The sequence below is a fragment of the Gopherus evgoodei genome, chromosome 23 (assembly GCF_007399415.2).
Source record: "Gopherus evgoodei ecotype Sinaloan lineage chromosome 23, rGopEvg1_v1.p, whole genome shotgun sequence".
Lineage (NCBI taxonomy): Eukaryota > Metazoa > Chordata > Testudines > Testudinidae > Gopherus > Gopherus evgoodei.
Window position 1 is genome coordinate 4,788,020 of NC_044344.1, and position 24,711 is coordinate 4,812,730.

The 24,711-nt window shown below is 54.8% G+C and overlaps 1 protein-coding gene across 8 annotated transcripts in view; it reads right to left on the reverse strand.

Annotated features, from left to right (window-relative positions):
* The window catches only part of ARHGAP23 (Rho GTPase activating protein 23), a 123,498-nt gene that overhangs the window by 63,159 nt on the left and 35,628 nt on the right, over positions 1-24,711 (reverse strand). For 4 of the 8 annotated variants that reach the window (XM_030541617.1, XM_030541614.1, XM_030541613.1 and 1 more), the window contains exon 1: positions 3,962-4,763. The exons of 2 other annotated variants lie outside the window; for them this stretch is intronic. In XM_030541617.1, coding sequence (XP_030397477.1) covers positions 3,962-4,273 — 312 coding nt within the window. In that variant the 5' untranslated portion in view covers positions 4,274-4,763. Of the gene's footprint in view, positions 1-3,961; positions 4,764-24,711 lie in introns of those variants that run through there. 2 more of the 8 variants (XM_030541621.1, XM_030541622.1) reach the window with 1 other exon arrangement.

Sequence of the window (24,711 nt, forward strand, 5' to 3'; positions counted from 1 at the left end):
ATTCACGCCCCCTCACCACCCCTCCCAGCCAGCAGATGCCAAGAGGAGGGGGGCTGCGGGAGTTCCTGGCCAACAGACCAGACAGCAGCCGGCCAGGGACCAAATGGCCCCATAGCATGAGCTCCTTTGCCCCTCACAACCAACGGGGCACCCCCAACATGGGCAATTCCTTCCTGCCAGCCTGCCCTTTGTGGCAGGGGGGCCGTTCCCCTCAGCCCATCTTTCCAGCTAGGTCTCTTGCTGCTGGCCATCCTGGGCACAGCCTTCAGACTGGGGCGGCTCCAGGCACCAGCGCACCAAGTGCGTGCCTGGGGCGGCAAGCCGCAAGGGGCGGCCTGCTGGTCGCTGTGAGGGCGGCAGTCAGGCAGCTTTCGGTGGCAGCCTGCAGGAGGTCTGCCGGTTCCGTGGTTTCGGCGGCGGGTATGCCGAAGGCGCGGGACTAGCAGACCTCTCACAGGCAAGCTGCCGAAAGCTGCCTGACTGCTGCGCTTGGGGTGACAAAATACACAGAGCCGCCCCTGCTTCAGACCCAGTTCAATTGTATCCTGAGTCAGTTATACCAGGGATGACTGGCCCCCTGTGCCTAGACTGGGCCAAAGGGCCGATTCTGCAGCACTTACTCACTTACTTCAGGGGAAGGGATAGCTCAGTGGTTTGAGCACTGGTCTGCCAAACCCAGGGTTGTGAGCTCAATCCTTGAGGGGGCTGTTTAGGGATATGGGGCAAAAATTGATTGGATGATTTAACTGGGGATTGGCCCTGCTTTGAGCAGGAGGTTGGACTAGATGAGGTCCCTTCCAACCCTGATATTCTAAACAAGTAGGCTGCAACATCATAGCCATAAAGGATTAGGAGATGGTGCCTGTCCACTCCCCTCGGCCAGTGGGTCTCAGCCATTTCCATTGCACGGCCTCCCAGATCACAGCAGAAATGAGTTTCACAGCACCCTGCTCATCTAGCTGTTGGAAAAAACAGGAAGGTGGTTGCAACCCCTGAAACATTGTGTGACCTTCCTTGGGGGCCATGCCCCCCCTCCCCTGGGCGAGACCCAGGCTGCTGCTCTGTAAACCATAGGATCAAACTCAGGGCTTCCTCGGCCCCTTTCCCAGAGGAGGAATGGGGGAGGCGTCTTTAAAAACGGATCGCATTTCGGGGAGACAGGTGGTTTCAAACAGGAACTCAGCCCATTGAACGCACGTTGGTTTCTCAGTAAGCGCCTACTGAACGCTCATGGGTCCTCCGACGCAGGTCGCCCGGCGCTAGGTTCGGCTCGTCAGTGAGCACACGGGGCAGGCTGTCATTCCCCCCCTGCTCCGTCACAGAGTCGTAGCTAGAAGGCTGGTGTTTGTAGACACGTAGCCCAGCCCCATGGCCGGTGCAGGCACAGTGAGAGACACGGGCAGGAGTGAATGCCAGACCCCAGGGAAGAACAAAACCTCCTGCCGGACAAAGCAATATCTGCCCCGCCAAGCCCATTCCCAACTGGCTGCTGGGAGCAGGGCCGGCTCTCGCTCCCGGCCGTAGCAGATGCAGCAAAGCGTCGAGTGAGTTTGCCGGTGTGCTGTTGTGGCCTGGGAGGAGCGGACACGGCTGGAGCAGCAGAAGCCCTGGGCTGGGGCATTATGTGGCACATGCCTGGCGTGTTCCCGCCGCTGGCCTTGCAACCTCTATCTGCTGAACATACTGCAAGCTCCATTTCCTCTCTCCCTTCAGTCCCTCCCCCTCGCCGCAGTTTGACAGAAAGAACCAGAGGACAAAACACTCAGGAGGCCGTTGGGGCTGGAAAGGGCCTGGACTGGAATCTCTGCCCCTGACCAGCAGTATGGCCTTGGGCAAGTCCCTTCTCTTGCGATAAATAACTAAACTAACACACGTCCCATCTTGAGCATCAGGAAAGGCCAAGTTCAGTCCCTGATCTGGCACCCTTCCCCCAGGCTCCTTCCTTCCTTTGCCCTGGGGGAAGCCAATTTTCCCCCCTTCTTTTTATTTTCAATGAGGACAGAAGCATCCCAAGGTGCTGTGACTGGCCAGGGTCCACTCCCTAACGCTGCGCCGCTGACATTCACCATGAGATGCGCAGATCTGCTGGCGATGGGAATCACCCATAGTCACCCAGAAAGGACGATGAAAGAAGCCCCACAGATTGATGCCCGACTCCCCAAAAGGCGGCGGGGGAAAGGGGCGATTCCTTCCTGTGGGCACGTCCCTCGCATCAGACCCTTTCAGTGTTACACAGGTCTCAGCTTTGCTCTGAACGTAACAGCAGCAACCTGAACGTCTTACAGCCCCTGTTCGAGGAGGCTCCCAGCACATAACTAATTCAGAGCCCATGTGAAGCTGGTAAATATTATCTGCATTTACAGATGGAGAAACTGAGGCACAGAGGAGGCAAGTGATTTGCCCAGGGTCACATAGCAGTGAGTCCAGACATCCCCAGCCCCCTGCACTAGATCACTCAACAAGGCTGCCCCAATGTTGTGTATAAACAACCCACATGAAAACTAATCACAGTAACAATTTGTGCAAGCCAGTCATCTCGACGCTGGGCACAAAGCCATCACTGAATCACTCACTATCGGCTGGCAGATCCCTGGGTTCACAAACACAGAGAAACCTTAACCCCCTCCCTTTATGTTCCTCATCCTGCGGTCATTCATTCGCCTCTCTCATTCTGTCCGCTTTGCATTTTGTCCCTCATTGTGAGCCGACTCGACAGCCCTCAGAAGGGACAGCGGATGCACGACCATCCAAGCACCCACATAGTGAACTTACAAACAGCCTCTTAGCACTGTTCTGGGCACACACTAGGCACTCCGGTAGCAGCTCAGGAGAGCAGGAAGCAATGGATCCCCAAGGAGACACAGGTGGAACCCCAAATTCTAGGGTCCCCTCATCCCCTCTTTTCCCAGCTCCCCACATCCCCTCCACACTTCACCCACTTTCCTTTCCAACCCTATATATTTACTGTGGTGGCACTCAGGCAAAATTCACATTAATCCAATAAACCCAGGACTTGCTCCATTCGCGTTTATCACCCACATTGCTAAGCCGGAGTATCTGGTCACCATTCACTGAGAAGATATGAACTGCGATATAGGATAGGGAATGACTTCCACTACCCCCATCCCACAAACTCAGATCATCTCAACAGAGATAAGACCAAGCAAATAACCCACCACACGGCATCCAACAGCAATAGAAACAAAGAGCCATCGTATGTTGGACCCTAAATGGATCCAATGGATCTCGACTGGGCAGAGCCAAAGGCCTCCCTGATGGAGAAATCCTGCCTCCAGGACTCTGACACTGGGGTCGAGAGCCGCAGCCGCTGGAGGGCACCAGGCAGGCTTCCTAAACAGCAGGGCCAGGTACCCTTCAGGACTTCTCAGATCAAGGATCAAGATCGTGGTGGTAACCAGGAAAAGAGGTAAGACCTGTCTTAGCAAAGGAATGGCAAGGCCCTCCCTGCTGAAGTGCTGGAGAAGGATACCATGAAATACACCCCTGGAGATTGACCCCACAGGCACCTTACCCCAATGCCATGCCCAGTCACCTCCCCAATACTCCTGGCAAAACCTGGGGCAGAAGAGTAAAGTCCCAGGAGCGAGAGACCCAACCCACTCCTATTACAGTGGAACAAAAGCTGGTAGACCTCCACCCAAGCTGGGGTCTTTGCCCCAGGTGCCACGTTCACGGGCATCACTCGTTAGTCCCAAATGCTAATCAGGGCACACAGCAGTACTTAGTCTCCAGTGATTCCTCTACTTCCTAGTGCCCATCCACTAGAGATTTAGTAAACATGCCCCCCCAAATTGTTCACGTACCCCCCAAAAGTATTTACATCCCCATAGGACAGTGAACTAAGGCTACAAGGACCGGATCCCCCCTCCCCAGGTTCCCCCGCTCCAGAGTGAAAGGGGATCTGGGTGCGGTGACCAAGGCAAGCCAACGCGTCTCTCACCATGTGGCGTGTCTCCAGCCGAGGGCGCGAGCGGTGTTTCTGCCTGGGGAGGGCGACCCTGGCATGGTACCACCTGTGCTCCAGGTCGGCATTATCATTCTGCAGGCTGCTCAACCAGATGCAGCGGGGCTCGGGCGAGCTGCAGTCCACTCCGATGGGCTGCTCAAACCGCCAGCCGTTCCCCGCCCGCTTCACGCTCCACAGGGCTTTGCCCACCACCGACATGTTCCTTGGCGCAGCCAGAGGATGACGGGGTCCTCGCAGCCCCCTGTGGGGTGCCCTGTCCCCGCTGCTCACGCCTTCTTCCACCATCCAGGAAAGGGGAAGGAAGAGATTCTCCCTGGAAAGTCGCTGACAGGGCGGAGGGAGCGAACTAAAGATTCTTCTGGGAGAGGTAAGTGAGCTGAATGGATGTCAGTCCCTGGTGCAGCTGGTGCCCATCCCCTGTAGATCCATCGGTGGAGAGGGAACAGCACAGGTTGCTCCCTGCTTCCCTCGGCTCGCCCCTAAACTTCAGCCGAGAGTCTGGTGTAAAAGCCCTCCCTGGCTGCCAGCCGGAATCAGCTCTATCGTCTGGTGTATCACAGATGAATGTTGATCGTTCCACTCCTGGGCATGCCAGATACACGCCCCCCCCCCCCCCCGGACGCTGTCCTGAATGCACACCCCCCCCACCCGCACCGAGGGGAAGGCAAAAACCCCTCGACGGATGCCAGAAAGCCAGCTCCCAGCCACACGGGGAACCAGCAGAGGCTGAGCTGAGGAGGCAGAAGCAGGCGGCCGGACGGACAGACAGATAGCGAGAGAGAATGCACACGCTCTGCCTGCAGCTGCTCTGGGCTATCAGGCCACCCAGCATCACCCCGCCCTCCCACCCCCTCCAGCGCTGCCTGGCTGGGTGACCCAGCCCCCTCCAGCTGACACAAGAGCAGGGGGGTGGAAGTTTCACTTTGCTGATACTTTTTTTTTTTTAATCCTCCAGCTTCCTCCTCTCCCTCCCTCCCGGCCTCTTCCTTCCTTCCTCAACTCGCTTCCCAGCCTGGCAGCCCTGCGCCCACCAAGAGAAGGGGGGGAGGGAGGGAGTGCAATCTAGTGACTAGAGCCAGAGTCAGGACTCCTGGGTTCTCTTCCTGGAGCGGGCGGCTGACAGGGGACTGACTCACCAGCCCTGCTCCGTGCATCACTGTTTCCCCAGTTATGAAATGGGCTGATGAGCCTGACCCACTTCTGCCAAGTGCATTGAGGTCCTTGAATGAAAGGGGGCATTGAGGAGTGGACACAAGGCAGGGCAGAGCTGGGGAGCATGAGGGATCACCCCAGGACACATTCTCAGAGCCAGGCAGTTCCCATCTCTACTTCCTCACTCTCTTCCCTTCTTGTTCTCTCTCTAAGCCGAGCATTTGCCCAGGGACTGGCCAGCCAGTGCTCAGGAACCAGGCCTGGGATTCCCCCATGCAACGGCCCCCAAGACAATGCTTCACCCGCTAGGGTCCCCTCTAAGGCCGGGTCACCACAGCCCGTTTTATCCTTGGCCCCCCCTTTACGGAGTCACTGAGTACCCATCATAATGATGACGTGGACATTCGCCCATTAGCAATCGGCCTGGGAACATTCCAAATCCTACCGCTTTAAACTGCTGCCAGCCGAGAACGACTTTCGTCACTTTCAGCCTCAGCCGGGTTCGACCCGGCAACCTCAAGGTAATGCTGACCAGGATTCTGATTAGATCCAGCACAGCCAAGACCTCTGGACTTGCCATTTGCCACGAATCATCCCCTGAGCCACCCTTTGCTTTCCAGTTCTTGTATTTGTTATTGCCAATACTTCACCAGTGAAATAGCCACATCATGCCTCTTCATGGCCCGGGGGACATTGGAGGGCATCATTCAGCTCAGTCCCTGACAAACTACCAGCCACTAGGCAGGACAGAACCCTAGCCAGCCCGAGAGACCTCAGGATCTTGTCCCTTTCGAGTCAAAACCCTGGGGAAAACTCCCAACACCTGAAAGCTGTGGAGGCCCCGGCACTTGGAAAGTTTCATGGCACCCTGGAACCAGAAACAGGGGCGGCTGGATCTCATTCATCAGGGTGTCTAAGGATCGGTGTCGCGGGAACAGGAAGGAATTTCCTATGTGCCTCCGCCCATGTTACTGCACTACCATACCAGCCTGGTGACGAGAAGGGTGGGTTCACTTCTGAAGCATCAGACGTAAGCCCCAGCCAGCGGCAGGCTGCCAGACTGGATGGCCCAATGGTCTCCCCCGTGTGGGAAATCCTGGCTTTATCCTAAAGCAGCAGGCAGGCAAGGATGGCAAGCTTCCTCCAGAGAGCCTGGGGGGATAAATTACCCTGCCCCGAGCCCCAGCCCCTCCTCTTCACGGTGTCGTCTCAAGAGACCAGCTTTTCAAGGAGCTGGAGGTGCCCCAGGCTGAGTGTATCTTGATGCCCCTGCTTCATGGGAGCAGGATTGCAAGGCAAGGATGGGAGAGCTCAGGGTCTGGAAGCTGTCTCCTCCAGGCCAGATCTGCGGTCCATGGGGAGTGACATTTCCCCCTCAACCCCAGAGATGGCACTCTCCTCAGATCCCCGCTGAGATCTTTCTGTGGAGCAGTGGGGAGCGGGAAGCAAGGATTGAAGAGTCTGAGACCCTCTTCTTCCAGGGGCAAGTTGGGTTCTGGGCTGTGTCGGGAGCCCAGGACTGAATTCCCGGAAAGGAGGGAAGGGTGATCCAGAGACTAGAGGTACAGAATTGGGTGCCAAGGTTCCTGGGTTCGATCCCTGGCTCTGCCACCGAGCTGCTGTGCGACCTTAGGCAAGTCACTTTGCCTCTCTACACAATGGTGGAAATGAAACTTCCTCACCTTTGGAAAAGTGCTAATTAATATTAGTCCCTCCAGGCCAGAGCTGGGTAAAATCCCTTGGCGGGAGGAGGGGGGAAGGAGGCAATGTTCTAAGAACTCAGCACCACAGAGCATCTTCACTCACCCTGCACCGTCCCCTGCCCTGCACATTCAAGGGCCTGGACACACAAGGCAGTGAGAACACAATGCGAGGCCAGAGGGAGGGGTGGGAAGATGGGTTGAGCAGAGAGAGATTATAGGCAGTCCCGTAGTATGATGAGGCTTTGAAAGAGGAGGAGTAGGAGATGATCCCAGAGCAGAGAGGCCAGGTGGCTAGGCTGGTACTCGGGACCCCTGGGTTCTATTCCCAGCTCTGCCACTGACCTTGGGCAAACTGTGCCTCAGTTTCCCCAGTTACCCTGAGCCTTTTGGTCCATTTAGTCTGTGAACTCTTGGTGGCAGGGACTGCCTCTCCCTCTGTGGCTGACAACTCTGGCTACTGAAACATAAAGAAGGCTGATTAGTCTCTGCGGCACTGGAGGAGGGAGATCAGCCTAGGAGGAGGTAGGGGGCATAGAAAACAGGTGACAGTTTGAAAAGGGGAAGGAAGGGGCAGGGTGTGGGGCCATGGGATCAGGGCAGGGACAGGGGAAGGGGAAGGACCAGGATGATGGAGAGGACAAAGGGGCTGATTTGAAGGGACGAGCAGTCAGGTTGGGACTGTGTGCGAGACGCACCCTCAGATCATTTCGCCTGAGGCACGCTGGAAAGAGTGAGGGACAGGCAGGCTGCAACAGACAAGGGCAGGGGAAGATGGATGGCCTAGTCGATACAGCGCTGCCATGGGTCTCAGGAAACCCGGATCCAATTTCCAGCCACAGACTCTGGGCCTCAGCTTCCCATCTGTAAAATGGTACTACCACCTCTCAGGGGCGAGGCGCTCAGATACCATGGCGCTGGGGGCCAGATAAGGACCTGGACAGAGACCGTCTGTAACATGGTGCTGCCAAGGGACCAGCAGACACCCCCTGACTGCAGCCCCGGCCTGTTCTGCCACGGGGCTGGCCTGCCAGGTGCTTCCCCGACAAGCACCAAACCCCTGGGCCCCTCCAGGACTCCGGCCAGCCTTGGACGCAGCTACAGTCCCACCACTGCTACAACCCAGAGTCAGCAGGGCCTGGGCCCCAACACAGGGAGAGGACGCCTCAGTCTGGTGGGCATTAAAGGAAGGGGAAAGGAAGTGGCACTGCCCAGGCCATGCGGGCACTGATCATCCAGCCCCCAACGGCCCCCAGGTCCCCTGCACACGGGCTCCACCTAAGTGGGGCACGGATCTGGCCTTGCAAACACAAGGCGGGGGTCCAGCCGCCTGCCGCGGGGAGGATCGGACAGAAGCCCAGGCTGTTTCCATGGCGATGTTTGTTCCTCTCATTTCCTGTTTGCCAGTTTTTAGCTTGGCGGGAGCTGATGAGGCCAGGGAGCAAGGCGGGGAGCCAAGGGGGAGAGGTCAGCGGCTGGTGCAAGGCAGAAGGGAAGGAGCGCGGTGCTCATCCCAGGGCAGGGACCCGGGCCAGAAAGCCAAGCCTGCCTCACTGCTGGGACTGGGGCAAAGGAGGGCGGCTGAGGGGTCAGAGGCAAACCCAGCCCATTGTGGGGCAGAGGGGGCTCCGGAGGTGGAAGGTGGGTCGCCCCTCCCAGTGTGGGCAGCGTGGGGCTATGGGAGGAGAGGAGCAGAGACAAGCCTCAGGCTGCTAAAACGGGGGGAATCCCGTTCTGCAGTCCTGCAGGTGAAAGGGGCAGGGGGTATTTAGCAGTGAGTTTCCCTCCTCTCCCCACCTCCGAGGGAGAGAGAAGGCTGAGCAGACTCACAGAGGGGGTGGGGGGATTCGGGCAGATCTCAGGCAATCATCTGGCTTTGATGCTGAGGGTCTTGCCTCTCCCACTGGGTCAGCACCATGCAGGACGGGCCCCCTTGCCTGTGGCCAGGCCCCGCATGAGCAGGTCCCATGGAGCATTCTTGCAATTCTAGTGTCTGAGGACAAGCATATGCGGCCGCTCCGGGGAAATGCCAATCATTGTTCGGATTGTATCCTTTGGCCTCCAGGGGCCAGGGACTCAGCTGCCAGCAGGCACTGGCCCTTCCACCTCTCTGGGCTCGTCCTTGCCAGCCAGAGCCGCAAGAAGCCTCCCCAGGCTAGGCATGCCGATGGGTGGGGAATCAGCTCCCCCCACCACACGGTTACAAACACCCCCCACCGTTGGGGTATCAACGTAACAGGAGCTAAAGCAGCGACCAGCCAATCAGATTCATCTCACCTGGGGGCACAGGTGCCTGCTGGGATCTGAGTCGCCCCAACAATACAGGTAGCACTTTACATAAAGGCCTGGGTTGTTGGCTGTAAGCAACGATCCCTCCTCTGCCCCAGCAGATCCCTCGTGACAAGGGCACTGGAGACAGAATGGGTGCAGTGCATTCAGCCCAACAGAGCAAGGGGGAGAATCAGAAAATGAGAGAGGGCGCGCGAGTGCATGTTAGATGTGGAATGCGAGTGTGCCCTGGACAGGAGAGAGACAGGGCACGTGCTGGATGGGAGAGGGAAAACGCTGTCATCAGCATGGACCGTCGGATGGATGAGATCAAGGGGGAGCGTGCATGAGAGCGATCGGAGGGATAGAAGAACACAAGAATGGCCACGCTGGGTCAGACCAATGGCCCAGCTAACCCAGTGTCCTGTCTGTAACAGTGGCCAATGTCACGTGCTTCAGAGGGAATGAACAGAACACGTCCCTTGTCATCCAGTCCCAGCTTCTGGCAGTTGGAGGTTTAGGGTCACCCAGGGCATGGGGTTGCGTCCCTGACCATTTTGGCTAATAGCCATTGATGGGCCTCTCTTCCAGGAATTGATCTAATTCTTTTTTGAACCCAGTTATATGTTGGATCTTCACAATGAGTGCCACAGGGGAGATACTTCCTTTTGTTGGTTTCAAACTGGCTGCCTATTAATTTAATTGGGTGACCCCTGGTTGTTGTACTAGGGATAAACAACACTTCCTTATTCCCTTTCCCTATCCCAGTCATGATTTTATAGACCTCTATCATATTCCTCCTCAGTCATCTCTTTTCTAAGCAGAACAGTCCCAGTCTGATTAATCTCTCCTCATACGGATGCTGTCCCCATCCCTAAGCATTTTCGTTGTCCTTCTCTGTACTTTTCCAACTCTAATATATCTTTTGTGAGATGGGATGACCAGAACTGCAAGCACCATTCAAGGTGTGGGCGTACCGTGGAGCTATACAGCAGCATCGTGATAAGTACTGTCTTATTATCTATCCCTTTAACATGGTTCCTAACATTTTGTTTGCCTTTTTATCTGCCACTGCGCACTGAGCAGATGTTTTCAGCGAACTATCCATCGTGACTCCAAAATCTCTTTCTCAAGTGGTAACTGCTAATATAGACCCCATCACTGTATATGTAGAGGTAGGATTATGTTTTCCAATGTGCATTACTTTGCATTTATCAGCACCGAAGTCCATCTGACCTTTTGTTGCCCCGTCACGCAGTTTTGTGAGATCCCTTTGTAGCTCTTCATAGCGAGCTCTGGATTTATCTTAACAGAGTTTGCATCTGATATAAAATTACTCACCTCACTGTTCACCTCTTTCTCCAGATAATTTATAACTACGCTGAGGTCACTGGTCCTAATTCAGATCCTGGGGGATTCCGTTGTTTACCTCTCTTCACTGTGAAAACTGACCATTTATTCCTACCTTTTGTTTCCTGTCTTTTAACCAGTTACTGATCCATGAGAGGATCTTCCCTTGTATCCCATGATCGCTTAATTTGCTTAAGAGCCTTTGGAGAGGGACCTTGCCAAAGGCTTTCTGAAAGTCTAAGTACACAATATCCATTGGATCATCTTTATCCACACTTGGTGACTGACTCAGAGAATTCTAATAGATTGGTGAGGCATGATTTCCCTTTACAAAAGCCAAGCTGACTCTTCCCAACAAGTTGTGTTCATCTCTGTGTCTGATTATTCTGTTCTTTACTATAGTTCCAAGCAATATGCCTGGTACTGAAGTTAGGCTTACCAGCCTGCAATTGCCAGGATCACCTCTGGAGCCTTTTTTAAAGCTTGGTTTTCCATTAGTTACCCTCCAGTCATCTGGTACAGAGACTGATTTAAGCAATGGGTTACATACCACAGTCATGGATGAGAGCAACCGAGGGGGAAAGCGCATGAGATCATGTTGGAGGAGGAACAAGAACAAGGGGGAACACGCACAAGAGCGCGCTGATCAGAGAAGGAACAAGAGCCAGCGACAGGGAGCGCGCACGAGAGTGCGTCGGTCGGAGAAGGAACAAGAGCCAGCGACAGGGAGCGCGCACGAGAGCGCGTCGGTCGGAGAAGGAACAAGAGCCAGCGACAGGGAGCGCGCACGAGAGCGCGTCGGTCAGAGAAGGAACAAGAGCCAGAGGCAGGGAGCGCGCACGAGAGCGCGTCAGTCGGAGGAGGAACAAGAGCCAGCGACAGGGAGCGCCCACGAGAGCGCGTCGGTCGGAGAAGGAACAAGAGCCAGCGACAGGGAGCGCGCACAAGAGCGCGTCAGTTGGAGGAGGAATGAGAGTAAGCGAGGGAAGCGTGTCGCTGAAGGGCTGCGATCACGACTCCACGGGAAACACGTGTAATACATTTATTAGTCTATGTGTTCCGTGCCACAGTTACAGCTCTGGAGCCTCCTATTTATGGCCCATCTGCATGGCCCATTCAATCGCTAGGTCTCTGAGGAGATGGACAGCACGGGGCCCGTTAGCACTGGCTCAGCGACGTGGGCGCCATGCAGAACTGGACCAAGAGCTCGCTGCGGAGGGGAGGAATAACAGAAAGGCCTTGTCACAGAGATGTCTCACAAGGCAAAGCCCCAAGGGTTATGGGTAGGGCCCTACCTGAATTCATGTCCATGAAAAATGCATCACAGACCGTGCACTCTGGTCTCCCCCTGTGAAATCTGGTCTTTTGTGTGCTTTTACACTACACTACACTGATTTCATGGGATGGGGGGAGACCCGTGTTTCTCAAATTGGGGGTCGTAACCAAAAAGGGAGTTGCAGGGGGGTCACAAGGTTATGTTGGGAGGGTCACGATGTTGCCACCCTTACTTCTGCGCTGCTGCCTTCAGAGCTGGGCGGGGGCAGAGTGGTGGCTGCTGGCCGGGCGCCCAGCTCTGAAGGTAGCACCCTGCCAGCAGCAGCAGCACAGAAGTAAGGGTGGCAATACCATCCCATGCCACCCTTACATCTGTGCTGCTGCTGGCGGCAGCTCTGCCTTCAGCGCTGGGCTCCTGGCCAGCAGCCGCCGCTCTGCACCCGCCCAGCCCTGAGGGCAGCGCCGCCGCTAGCAGCAGTGCAGAAGTAAAGGCAGCAGTATCACAACCCCTTCAACAAAACCTTGCAACCCCCATGCAACTCCTTTTGGGTTCAGGACCCCAACAATTGCAACACTGTGAAATTTCAGATCTAAATAGCTGAAATCATGAAATTTACGATTTTTAAAATCCTGTGACTGTGAAATTGACCAAAACGGACCATGAATTTGGTAGGGCCTTAGTTAAGGCTGGGGACCCCCTTCCATCACTGTAGGCACCTACTCCTCTGGTTTTATCCAGGGCAGCTGGGCGACATGCGTGGAGCAGGAAGCTCGGGACAGACTATCTGGCTCTCTCAGCTGATTCAGCCTTGGCAGGCTGCACCCTCCCTTTTCCTTTCCTTCCCCAACTCCCTCCCTCTTCACGGCCCCCTTCCTCCCCACCCCCCCGGCCTTTGTCAGAAATGCTGGCTAAGCTAACATGACATAGTTGGCGGAGAGGTGTGCATCTCATGGGAGCTTCAGCCTAAGCAAGATGCTCTGTCCAGGCTGATCCCCGCTCACGAGGTTCCACGTGGTCGCTCTTACGCACCCCCTATGCACATTGTGCCAGCCCCTCGACCCCTCCCAGTTTCCCGGATCCCCGTGGAAACATCCTCCCAGCTCCCACCACAGCCTGCCCTGCTCCAAGGTGGGCTGGGGATTGCTATACGGCCCTGTTTGGCGTCTCCCCGACATGTCCCAACAAGCTGAGTCGTGGAGCCTGAGAAACAAGACAGGCCACTGTGCAGCTGTCAGCGTTGATCCACAGGGTTGGGAGGGACAGGGAGGGGGCTGAGAGGGGCTTTTGTTTCCAACTACCCAATCAAACTATTTAAAACCCCAAAAGTGACTTGCCTGGGAGTGGAGCTGGCTTCCACCTGCCCACGGGGGCAGGCACGCTCAGGTGGCACCAGGCCACGTCCTGCTTTTCCCCGCTAAGTCTCAGGAAGGGTCACGCACAATCTGCTCCACTCTCAGACGCCTGCAGCTCTGGTTTGGAAGGTGCCCTGCAGGCCGAATGACTCAGGCAGTTGTTAAAGAACAAGAGAGCTGGGCACCGGCTCCGACCCTCCCAGGGGCAGCGGTGGCTGAAACGTCTCACTCTCCAACTGTTATTGGGGGGTGCGGGGTGGATTCTTTTAAACTGGTGCAAAGTTCACCTAGAGACACTGGCGATGGGCCCGTTATAAACACCTGTAACAGCGACACACTCCAAACAGAACATACATGGATGGATCACAAAGCCCATTTTAAAGGTGGAAAACACTGGCTAATAGGATCTTTAATACGGTCAAAAAAAAGCGAGGGTGGCTCGCAGCAGTCCCCCACGCACTACTTCCTGCCCCAGAGAAGGCCCCTTTCTCCAACTCACGGCAGCAGCATTAGCCAGAGGCTAATTAGCCAGGTGGAGACCGACAGACCAAATGGCTGATCCTGCCCATTCTACTCCCATTTATTTGCATCAACGTCTTTCCTAATACACCCACATGGAGCTTTGGGTGAATGTACAGCAGCGGGTCACTGTCCAATAGACCAGCTCCCTCTCCTAACCCAGGGCTCTCCGACCGCCTGGTGGAGGGAGCAGGGGAGGGTTTACTCATGTGAGTAAGAGCAGCGGGATCGGGCTCCGGTATCGTTCTGACAGCCCAAACTGGAAAAGGTCAGGTGGCGTTCAGCAGGGCAGAGCCTACCCGCTGGAATGTGAGCGCGACTGGCCTCCTGCCAACATACTTCGCATTTCATACAGGAGTGTCCTAAATATACAGCCGAGCAAGGGCAATGGAAGAATACGGCAAGTTCCCAGAATGCAACACACACACACACACACACCTTCTCTCACTCACACCACCACCACATACACACACCCTCTCTCTCACACACACCCACTCCCTCTCACACACCCCCACCCCCCCACCCTCTCTCACACTCACATACACACACCTAGGGTGACCAGATGTCCCGATTTTATAGGGACAATCTCGATTTTTGAGTCTTTTTCTTATATAGGCTCCTATTACCCCCCAACCCCTGTCCTGATTTTTCACACTTGCTGTCTGGTCACCCTACCTCCACCCCCTCTCTCATACACACCCCCTCTCTCTCACATACACACCCCCTCTCTCACACACACACACACACACACACACACTTTCCCTTAGCTGACTCCCTGTGGGCGGCAGAGCCCTCTGCTGGCCCATTACCAGCATTTGTTCCCTTTCCGTGTGGAATGGAAAAAATGGGCAGGAGAGTGAAGTGACCGAGTGTTTATCGCCATCATCACATTTACACAGAGCTTTGAGCTTGGCTTTACCTTCTGCCTCTGTCTCGCATCGACCACCCCACAGGCTCACAGACTCTTGTGAACACACAAACCTGTCTCTGGCTCTCATCTAGCCCCCTTTACCAGTATCTGAGCATCTCCCCACCTTATGACACTCCTGTCAGGCAGGGCAGGGCTACTCGCCACATTGTGCAGGTGGGGAAACTGAGGCACAGAGCGACTATGTAACCTGCCCAAGGTCACCCAGGTCTACCAAGTTCTAGGCTGCTTTTCCTACCACAAATACTCACACACGTGCTTAACTTTAAGCACAAGACTAGCCCCACGGGCTCACAGTTAGGCATGTGGATTAGCTTTTGCAGGATTGGGGGAAAAGGCAAACAGAACTGATGGTGATGAGAGAAATATCTCTTTGTTCTTTGTTTTTTTCAGACTGTTTATGTTGTGCATTTGACAGCACTTTGCGCCTAGTCGCTTGCACAATCTCTGCCTGTCGTGTTGTGTGGATCTCTCCTACAGAAACAGGGGACAGGAAAAGATTTATCATCGACAGGAAAATAGTCTGGGAAAACCACCGAAACGGGCAGAGGGAACCAGGGCAGGTGGACAGCCTGGAAGTCCCTTGCAACTTATTTTCAAAAGTTGACTTGATTTCCCATCATTGACTGGGCTCCTGTATCAAGGGAACAAGTGTAAGCAAAGGCCAGGCCACCCATATACGCTACCCCCTCCCACCAATGGCCAGACCTCGGCATGATCAAAAGGCATTCATTCTCCAGAGGCACTGCTGAACTGGCCCAGATATGAACCACCCCCAGGCCTAACAGATCAAAGCTCCAGGTCGCATTTCTAACCCTCCGAGCCTTCCAGCGACCACACGTGCAGGGACAAGGGGGATCTCTCACCAGGCCTGGATGTGACAAGCAGAATGAGCATTGACGGACCAGCCCTGAGCCTTTAAACCAAACCATCCCTTTCTCCCCATCTTCACCTGACAAACAGGCACCCACCTGGGAAGTTCCTTTCAGCAGAAAAAACAAAAGATTCTCCCAGGAGGCAGCTTCAGATTTTATCATTCTTGTGCCAACGCATGCCAGAAAGGACAACCTTGCCCACTACTGCCCTCTCCTGGTCTATCGGTTCCCACCGCCCGGCAGGCTCCTGGAGCCGCTCCTGTAATTCACTGGTTAGTAATAATACTTCAGTGCTTGTATTATTAGTCACTATGTACTGAGGCGACTATGCCTAGGAGCACCGGTCATGGGCCACAGCCTCTATGTGTTAAGACGCTGGTCATCAAAGGATCTGCAGATGAAACCCACTTTATTTAATACTTGCAACCCCCAGGGAGAGATTCGTCCCATTTTACAGGTGTGGAAACTGAGGCCCAGAGTGATCTAAAGTCACATGACTTGGATCAGCTCAGAGGGATGGGGGCTTCCCAGGGACGGTAGTGCAGAAGCAGCAAATGGAGAAGGAAGCACCTAGACCCAGCTCCTTCTACAATCTCCGTCTCAGGCAGCATCCCCCATCCCTTCCTGGGTAGCAACTCCAGCCTGGTCCTTTCGCTGCCACAGTCTGACACCAGGCAGGCAGCGAGTGTGCCGGGGCTGCTGCTTACTGCACTAGAGCCAAACCATCTCACCGTGTCCCTCCCCATCTGTATCTTGGATCCACCTGTGCCTGCAAGTTCCTTGAGGCAGGGGCCGCCCTGTCATTATGCGCGTACAGCACCCGGCGCGATGGGGCCCTCAACCCAGACTGTCCCTCAGAGGTACCCCAGCTCCAAAGTACGCACAGCTCGCAATCTTTACTGTATTTATCCTCCCAAGACCCCTGAGAGATAGGGCAGGGCTGTTCCACTCATTGCACAGATGGGGAACTGAGCCCCGGAGAGGCTAAGTGACTTACCCAAGGTAAGTTGTGGCCGAGGAGAGAATGTCTCCCACATCCCAGGCTGGTGCTCCAACCACTAGGCAAGACTTCCTTCAGCCTGACCATTCTTCAGGAGCTGGTAGGTGCCCCCATGGTACAAACAACAACAATCACCCAAGGATGCCCAGAGACCCATGCCAGAGCCCGGAATTAAACCCCAGACTCCTAACTTTCAGCTTGGATCATGCCTGTGTCCCATGACAGCGGCCTGCGTTTCTCCGAGTCCACAGTCAGGAGCTGTGGGTCACCAGGGCTCTGTGTAACAGTACAATCTCCTGTAAAGCACTTGCTACACCCCACTGGGGAACCCGGTTCCTTGGCGCTTCCACACGACAGCCCCCGGGCCCCGAGCTGTCGTCCGCTCCAGCTGGGACCCGCCACAGAGTTCACAAAGTGCCTCTCCTCTCCCGCCACCGCACCCCAGAGCATGACACACTGCGTAAGAGACCTGCGTGGATATCAGCAAGCCACATCCCGCCACCCTCCGGCGCACGTCCTGTTCCCTGAACATCTGCAGCTGGACCGGTCACTGCCAGAATGACTCCCACTAACACCTGGCCACAGCGCGAAGAGAAGAACATCATGCGCTGGGAAAGAGAGAGGAAGTGAGACAGGAGCAGGGAATGGAAGCTTCTGATCCCAGACCAAGGGACAAGTGATCACAAAGATTCAACAGGGAGAGAGGAGACACGCCTGGTGCTATTTGAAAACTGAGCTCTGGGACCTTCCCCGCACCCCACCGCTTCCATCCTAGGAAGATTTTGGCAGCTGCTGGCTCCAGCCCTAGAGACACTGACTGCAGCTTGGAATCCCAACTTTCAAGGACAGTTTAAGCAACGATCTCTAAGCAAAGGGGCTGTAAAGAGGAGGCAAGTCATTGGGGACATAGCAGAGTTACTGAATAGCACAGAGATGGTGGATCGGGCTCTTCTATTTGTCCTTTTCCATCGCCCCAAAATAAGGGAAGCATCAATGAAATCGGAAGGCAACAAAGCCGAGACGAGGAAATTATTTTTTTTAAACCCCAGGCACAATTGAACTGTGGAACTCACTGCTACTGGATGAAGCTCAATGGGTTCCAAGAGAGAGGTAGACATTGAAATGGAGAATGAGACGATACACATTAGATAGTCTAAAAACTGTTGAGAAGAACATCACCACCAGGGCAAATGCCAACCACTGTCTGAATGTTTGCCTGCAGGGTAGGTTATTTCACCTAGGTCCTGGCGTCTTCCTCTGAATCACCCGGACCATGTCCAGGAGAGACAGGATATTGCCTGGGCAGGTCAGAAGTCACATCTGGTGCAGCAGTTCCTACATTGTAGCAGTTTGCAAGAAAGCAGCTGCTAACCTAAGATCACTGTCAGAATGGTGTGAGTTCCGGGACCGTGGATATTCTGCACGCAGCCAGGGCGTGACTGGAACCAGTCTATGTGATTTCAGGGCTAGTAACTCTTCTCCTAGCTTCAGTCCTGGACCAGAGATGAGAAAGAGAGAAATCTTAGCTCCCTGGGAAGATGGAGGGGAGGCGATAAAAGCAAAGAAGGGAAGAAGAAATGGAAAAAGCGAATGACTCTCTGAGCTGGGAGAAAGGATTTCTCTAAATGGAACAGGCCGGCAAAGGATGGAGAGATCTGGGATGGAGAGATTATTTTTGTCATCCGGGGAGGGGGGGGGGGGAGGGGCAAACACTAATCCCTCCCGAACTGTGAGCTGAGATTAGGGTCAGAAAAATGAGAGCTTAATAGGATTTCCAGGGCAGATAAAGCCCATGTTGAAACAATAACTGAATTTCAGACCTTATATGGGAAAGAGCTTCCCCACCTGGGCTCGTGGCAGCCGAGATAGGGGGAGGGAAGAAGGGCTCCATCCATCGCCTCCCTGCAGGGCCAGTACGAATTCAGACACTCGGCAGGGTTCTTGTGGATAACCCCCGTGTCCCCCACAGCCCCCGTGTCTCCCCCTGGTAAGGGAATAGTTTGTACTAGGGCATGGAAAGGGGGTGAATAGACCCAGGTCAGTTTCAAGGGCAAACAGCTGGAAATGCTCTGCAGAGAAAGAGGTGGGGGTGGGATCCAGTGGACTCTAGCTCCTGTCTCCCGCGTGGAATCGCTGGATTCCGAAATGTGCCAAAGGCAGCAGCTTCCCGGCAGCTAATGGAGCGCCGCTCTGAAAGTCGAGGACCTGGGTGCAGCAGCCTCGGCAGGTGCCATTAACCCCCCTACCTGCCCGGCCAGGTTCCAACCTGCAATCACTGCCCTCGGGTGTCAGGAGAGCAGACGCAGCACTGCCTGGCTGACAGCTGAGGCTTGACACCGAGGAGTCAGCCAGCAACTCCCACTCTCAGGGTCAGGGTCAGGGACTCCCCCCACCACTACCTCCCGCCCCGGCACACTGAAGGCTTTTCTCTTGCCCCAAGCTCTCTGGGATGAGATCCACCCAAAGGTGACTCCCAAGAATTAATCCATTTAAAACCAGCCCTCGGCCTGATTACGCCTCCATTCCCACCCCCTCAATCTTCGCCGCCCAGCATCCAGGGCTAGGTAAATTTATCGTGATTATCCTCCTTAGAGCAAGAACCATTCCAGGGAGGCCTCAGGGACGTGGAAAGGGGAGGGAGGCTGGCAGTACACGGGAAGGGCTGGCAGAGGAGTGCCCGGAGAAGGGTGGGAGCGACGGGGTGTTCCCCACTCCGAGCAGGACCACAGCAGTTAGAGACAGAAGCAAAGCCCACATGGCTGCCAAGGCAGAACAGGGCAACCTTGACAGAGGCCTGGCGGGTGCAGACCCATGTTGATGGAGTGGCAGGAAAACATCTGGAGATAAAGAGCTTTGGGCCATAAAGAAGGAGCTGGAACATAAGAAAATGAATTAAGCCCAGAGCAGCACCCGCCTCCCTGCCCCAGCTGCCCCCTGGAGCCTGTCTCTCCAACAGCTCTGCCTCCTTGCATGGTCTGGCATGGGGGCGCACCGGTTTGGGGGCAGACCGTGCTTCAAGCGCCCAGAACACCTGGTAACGAATGGGGCTGTCCCGTAGGCCACCCGGCTGCGATGCCTGCATTTGTAAATAGCCCTGCAGCCACAGATGAAGCCCGGCATAAGGAATCAGTGCACCGTGGTACACAGATACAGTTGTCACAGAAATCTCTCACACACGCGCCTGTCTTGGGAAGCCCGGCCTAGAACCACCAGCTCCAGACTGAGGGTCTATCATGTGGGCGAGGGGTGAACACCCTCAACTGGTAAGAGCAGTACAACTCATGATCTCTAGGTCAGCTGCTCCAGGGAGCCAACACTCTTAAAAGCAGGACCTCACTAGTCCTCTGCTGCTCAGGCGGAGAGAGAAAATTAACAACCAGGGGAGGGGAGGTGTCTGACTTTTGTGACACCCAGAGTGTGGCTGGTACCCAGCACCATTTGCAGAGAGATTTAGATAAAGGCCTAACTAGAGCTGGGAAATTCGGACTTTCTGTCCCACAGGAAATCCCAGATTTCAAAACTAGGTGGGAAAGTCAAAATCCCGCAATTTTTCACAAAATGAAACAATCCCCTACTGCCCTATTGAAACGTTTCATTTCCCCCTTTAGCACTTTGCCGAACTATAAAATACAACGTTCAAGCAGGACTGTAACCAATTGATCGTTTCCTGCAAAAATGCCGACGACATTGACAAGTTCCCGCAAAACGCTTCAGCGTCATCCAATCAGCATTTTCCAAGGAAAACTCTCCCTTCGGAAAACTTTCAACCCCTTCTAATTTTAACACACCACACACACACACGCGCGCGCACACACACACACACACACACTACTGTTACCTGGGCACAAGCTTTCCCCTGTCAGCCAAAAAGAAATTGCTGATTGGCAGCACCGGAAACCTCCAGCCAACCCCCTCTGCTGGGAGGGCGACAGCATGCCCACAGGCTGCATTTCACCATCACTCGGTGGCATCTGTCCCACAGGAGGCACTACAGGCTGCCCCTGCCACCATCCCCACCCGGGAAGGACAATATCTCTAGGTCAAATGCACTATAGGCCTCTGTAGCAACAGACCTGTAGATCCCAGTGTAAGGTGCCTCTCTCCCCACACTGACAATACAGGAAGCTTAGGGGCCCTGCTCAGGGGTTGTGGAGCCCTGTCACAACGTGCATCACGTTTCTGATGGACAAATCACAAGATGGGGTGTGACACTGTTATAGACACCAAATCGGACTAGAGAACAGGATGATCAGCGCTTTAAACATCTATCAATAATGAGCAGAAGGAACGGAGAATACGAACCTGGCTATAGGCGAGAGTCATGCAGAGAGGTAAGCGCTTGGCGGCAGCCCGGTCCCGGAGATCAGCGCCCAAGTGTGAGAAAGCATTTTAATTCTCTTTAACCAAAAACACAGAGAAAGAGCTTTGCAGCACAGCAGGGATTTGGGCAACGGTTTGTTTGTTTAAAGCGTGTAGGCCCCTCTAATTACACCTCTTCAGGGCAGACGAGCCACTCCTGGAGTTCCCCAGACTCCTACACCCCAGGCCCTGGGAAAATACAGCTGGCACCCAGCAGGGAGCTACACTGAAGGGGGAGGGCGGAGAGACTGGCACAGCAAACTAAGAGACAGAGCAGGGACAGAGGTAGGGCACGCTGCTTAGGAGCGCGCTCTTTCGTTTGCCTTGGAGGTGTATTTACACACGTGCAGAAAGCCGGGGCTACGGGGAAAAGAGGCCAGAGAGCCACATGGAAACAAGAGGAGCAGTCCTGGGGGACAGAGACCTAAGGTGAAATCCCAGCCCCAGTGAAAACAATGACGGAGCTTCCATCCGACCTAACGAAATCAGGATCAACCCACATAGTTAACGTGGTGCATCCAAACGAGGGGGAAATCACGTCCCCATTGGAGGGCAGGTCTACACTGCCGTCAGAGGTGTGACTGCAGCACGTGGAGACATACCTGAGGAGCTGTCATGTAGCGAGGGCGGCTAGAATGAAGGTGTGGCCGCATGGGTTATACAAGCCCATCAGAGACCCAGGGGCCTCCCTCGTCTGGCTAACGCACTGACGTCTGTACCGCTACGATTTCACTGCTATTGGTACGCGAGCAGCGAGATTAAAGTGAGCTCTGAGGTGTCTACACGAGCTGCATTCACACCTCTCGCTGCAGTGTAGACAGACCCTCCATGGGGCCCACGATCCCCCCTCTTGTCTAGATCGAGTTGATGACATGAGCTTAGACCCAGATTTAGTCAGGTCGGTGCAACCTGATCGCGTGGACCCTCTTCATTTGGTTTACGGCCGTCCTCACAACCAGCTGAGTCGCACTGGTGCCAGGTCTGTGCGTAGACAAGGCCAGAGGCAAAGGGAAGGAGAGGAGACGACGCAGGAGAACGGGATCTGGGAGGTCTCCCTGGGGACCAGCTGTCTGAAAGACGAGCGCCTGGAATGCTGACAGGGAAGGTATTCCAAATACGCAGCCCCGGCCCCGCAAACACACCAGCTCTATGTATAGCACGAGGCTTTGCTGCAGCCCCAGCGTGGGGTGCACTGTCTGGGTCACAGCAGCCCACATGCCCTAGCCATTCACCTCCAGTCTGGAGCAGTGCAAGCCGGGTCAGATCACCCATTCCCCACTCCCCCAACCCCATGAGTCTTGTGGGGATGCTGGCATCCCATTGAGCTCCCGCCTCCCCAGTGCAGCTCTACTGCCACTCACCCTCGCCGGCCCCTGCTAGGCGCAGCGAGAATGTCACTAACGCATCAGAGGGAAAGGCAGAACTGTCTTTCTAACCAGCATTCAACTCCCAGAGCAAAGCCTTTCAAGGTCTGTCTACACTGCACAGAGCCCAGGCTCTGACTCATGTTTGAGCCCCAGCCCTGTCCACACACAAACGAGGTTGACTCGGGTCAGTGAGCACTCAGGGTCTGGGGCCCAAGGCCCTGCTAGCGGGGTGGGTCAGAGCCCGAGTCCTGCTGTGATGAGTGCACGCCCTGTCATTTTGCAGTGTGGACACAGGCCTAGCCACAGACCTGGGTTAGAAGACCTGCACAGTGCAGTATGGATGCAATAGCATGGCTGCGAGACCCAGGCCCAGCAAACGTAAGCCTAGGTTTACATTGCAGCAGAAAAACCGAGTCCACAAGCCCGGGTGCCACAGTCGGGGGTTTACAATGCAGAGGAGACGTACCCCAAAAACTCCTCTCTCTCCAGATACAGACCCTCCCAGAAACAGTGAGCCCCATTCCACTCTCACTTTCCATTTGCACCTGTGCGAGACCAGAAATGGGCCCAAAACGCCTTCCAGGGCTGGCCAAACTCTCCTCAAACACAGCCACAGGAACCCCCCCTCGGTTCTTTGTACCACCCCAGTGCAGTCGCAGCCACCTTGGACTAAGGCCCAGACCTCAAAGGTATTTAGCCTCCTAATTCCCAATGAAGCCCACTGAAACAGGCACTTAAATACCTTCGAGGATTTGGCCCTCAACACCTGTCAGCCCACAAGAACTAAGCAGAGTCAACCATGGGAGGGGAAACCCCCAAGGAAACACACTGGAATTGGTGTGGGCTGCTCAGTAGGTGGGGACCAGACCAGATCATTAATACAGCTAACGAGCAATGGAGTGGCTACTTATGAGCCCCAAATGCTCTGCTAATTAATGTGCCATCAATGTAACCTGCAGATTTGCTTGTTTTGCATGTCAGCTTCCTCATCAGGGGACAGCTCAGGGGACAGCTCACCGGACATAAACACACAGTTAACAACTGCAATCGGATATTGACTGAGTCCCTTGCAATGCAAACACACGGGCATCCCCACCCCATCCAGGGCTGGCAATTAAATAGTCCAGAGTTCACACCCTGGTGAAGGAAGGGGGATTCAACCAACTGAACACAATCTGGGTGCTGCTGAAAGATGCTGGGTTGACAGGTCTGAAGATGAAAGCCCTTGATCAACAGTGCAGGCAGCCTCTCCGGTGTTATTTGAATTACATTATCACGGGAGATCAGCATCCCATGCCAGCTGGGCGCTTCACACAGCAAGAGACAGTCCCTGCCCTGAAGTGCCTTGCCCAAGATCCCCCAGGAAGTGAGTGGCAAAGCTGGGAATTGAAGGCAGATCACCTGAGTTCCAATCCAGTGTCTCAACAACAAGCCCATGCTGCCTCTCAATGCCCTGGCCAGCAGACCTCAGCCCTGGCCTTGAGGAACTACTCTCCTAGGTAAGAGGGGAGCTGAGTCTCCACCGCCTATCAAAATCTTTCATCTCTCATTTAGACCCCTTCAGGAGGGGGTCGATTGGTGACAGGAGATGTGGGTGCCTGTCTACTGCAACCTGGGCTGAGTCCATTTTTTTTCCAGGAGATTTTTCCCTTGTACAGAGAGAAACCCAAGTCTAGACTGCCACATGTTAGATCAGGACAACAGGAAACTGAATCTGACCAGGCCAGATTAGCGGCACTAATTGGAACAGTGAGTGAAAATGACACAGTCCCCATGAAGTCAAAGGCAAAAGGCAAACAGCAAAAAGCAGCAGCGAACTGGATCTCTGACATTCTTTCAGATCCGGCTGGGGTGAAAGTTGCTTTGTTCTTTTCAAAGACAAAAAACTTTTATCTTGACAGCGCCTCATTTAATGCTCCGCTGTCAGCCAGAGCTAGATTCCCATCTGGCTCCGTTCCCCGCTCATCTGCATCATGACCAAACTAATCTCTCTCCTGGCAGCCTCAACACTTCAAATGTCAACTTCAGCTCAGCTGTGCTTTCGTTCCTTTCATGTTTAAAAGCAACAGCTCCCAGCTCACCAGAGTCTCGCTCTGACTGTTTGTCCAGAGAGCAGGGCTTGCTGGCAGAGCATCAAGAGAAACTGGGAATCTGGGCTGAGAGTGTCGTCCCATATCCTGACCTTTCCTGGAAATGCCAATGCTCCACCACAGAGCAGCCTCAGTGACCATGAAACCGTCTCCAACCCAGGGACAGCACGCTGCATCTCACCAGCCCTGGGGCCCGAAATCCCTGCTCACTGAACCAACCCAGGTTCTGCCACACATGGAGAGAACGCGACCCTGTCTAAACTGAGGGAGGGCGTTGTATCACTGCGACTGCAGCAATACAGCGCCACTGCCCTGGTCTACCCTTAATATTTAGATTGATGAGCTATGTTGTGAAAAATTCACACCCCCTGAGCACCATAGTTAAGCTGACCTAACCCCTGATGGGACAATTCTTCCAAAACTCCTTCCACTGATGTAAGAAGCGTCTAAGGTACAGCACTGCAGTGGCATGAGAGCAGGTGTCCCA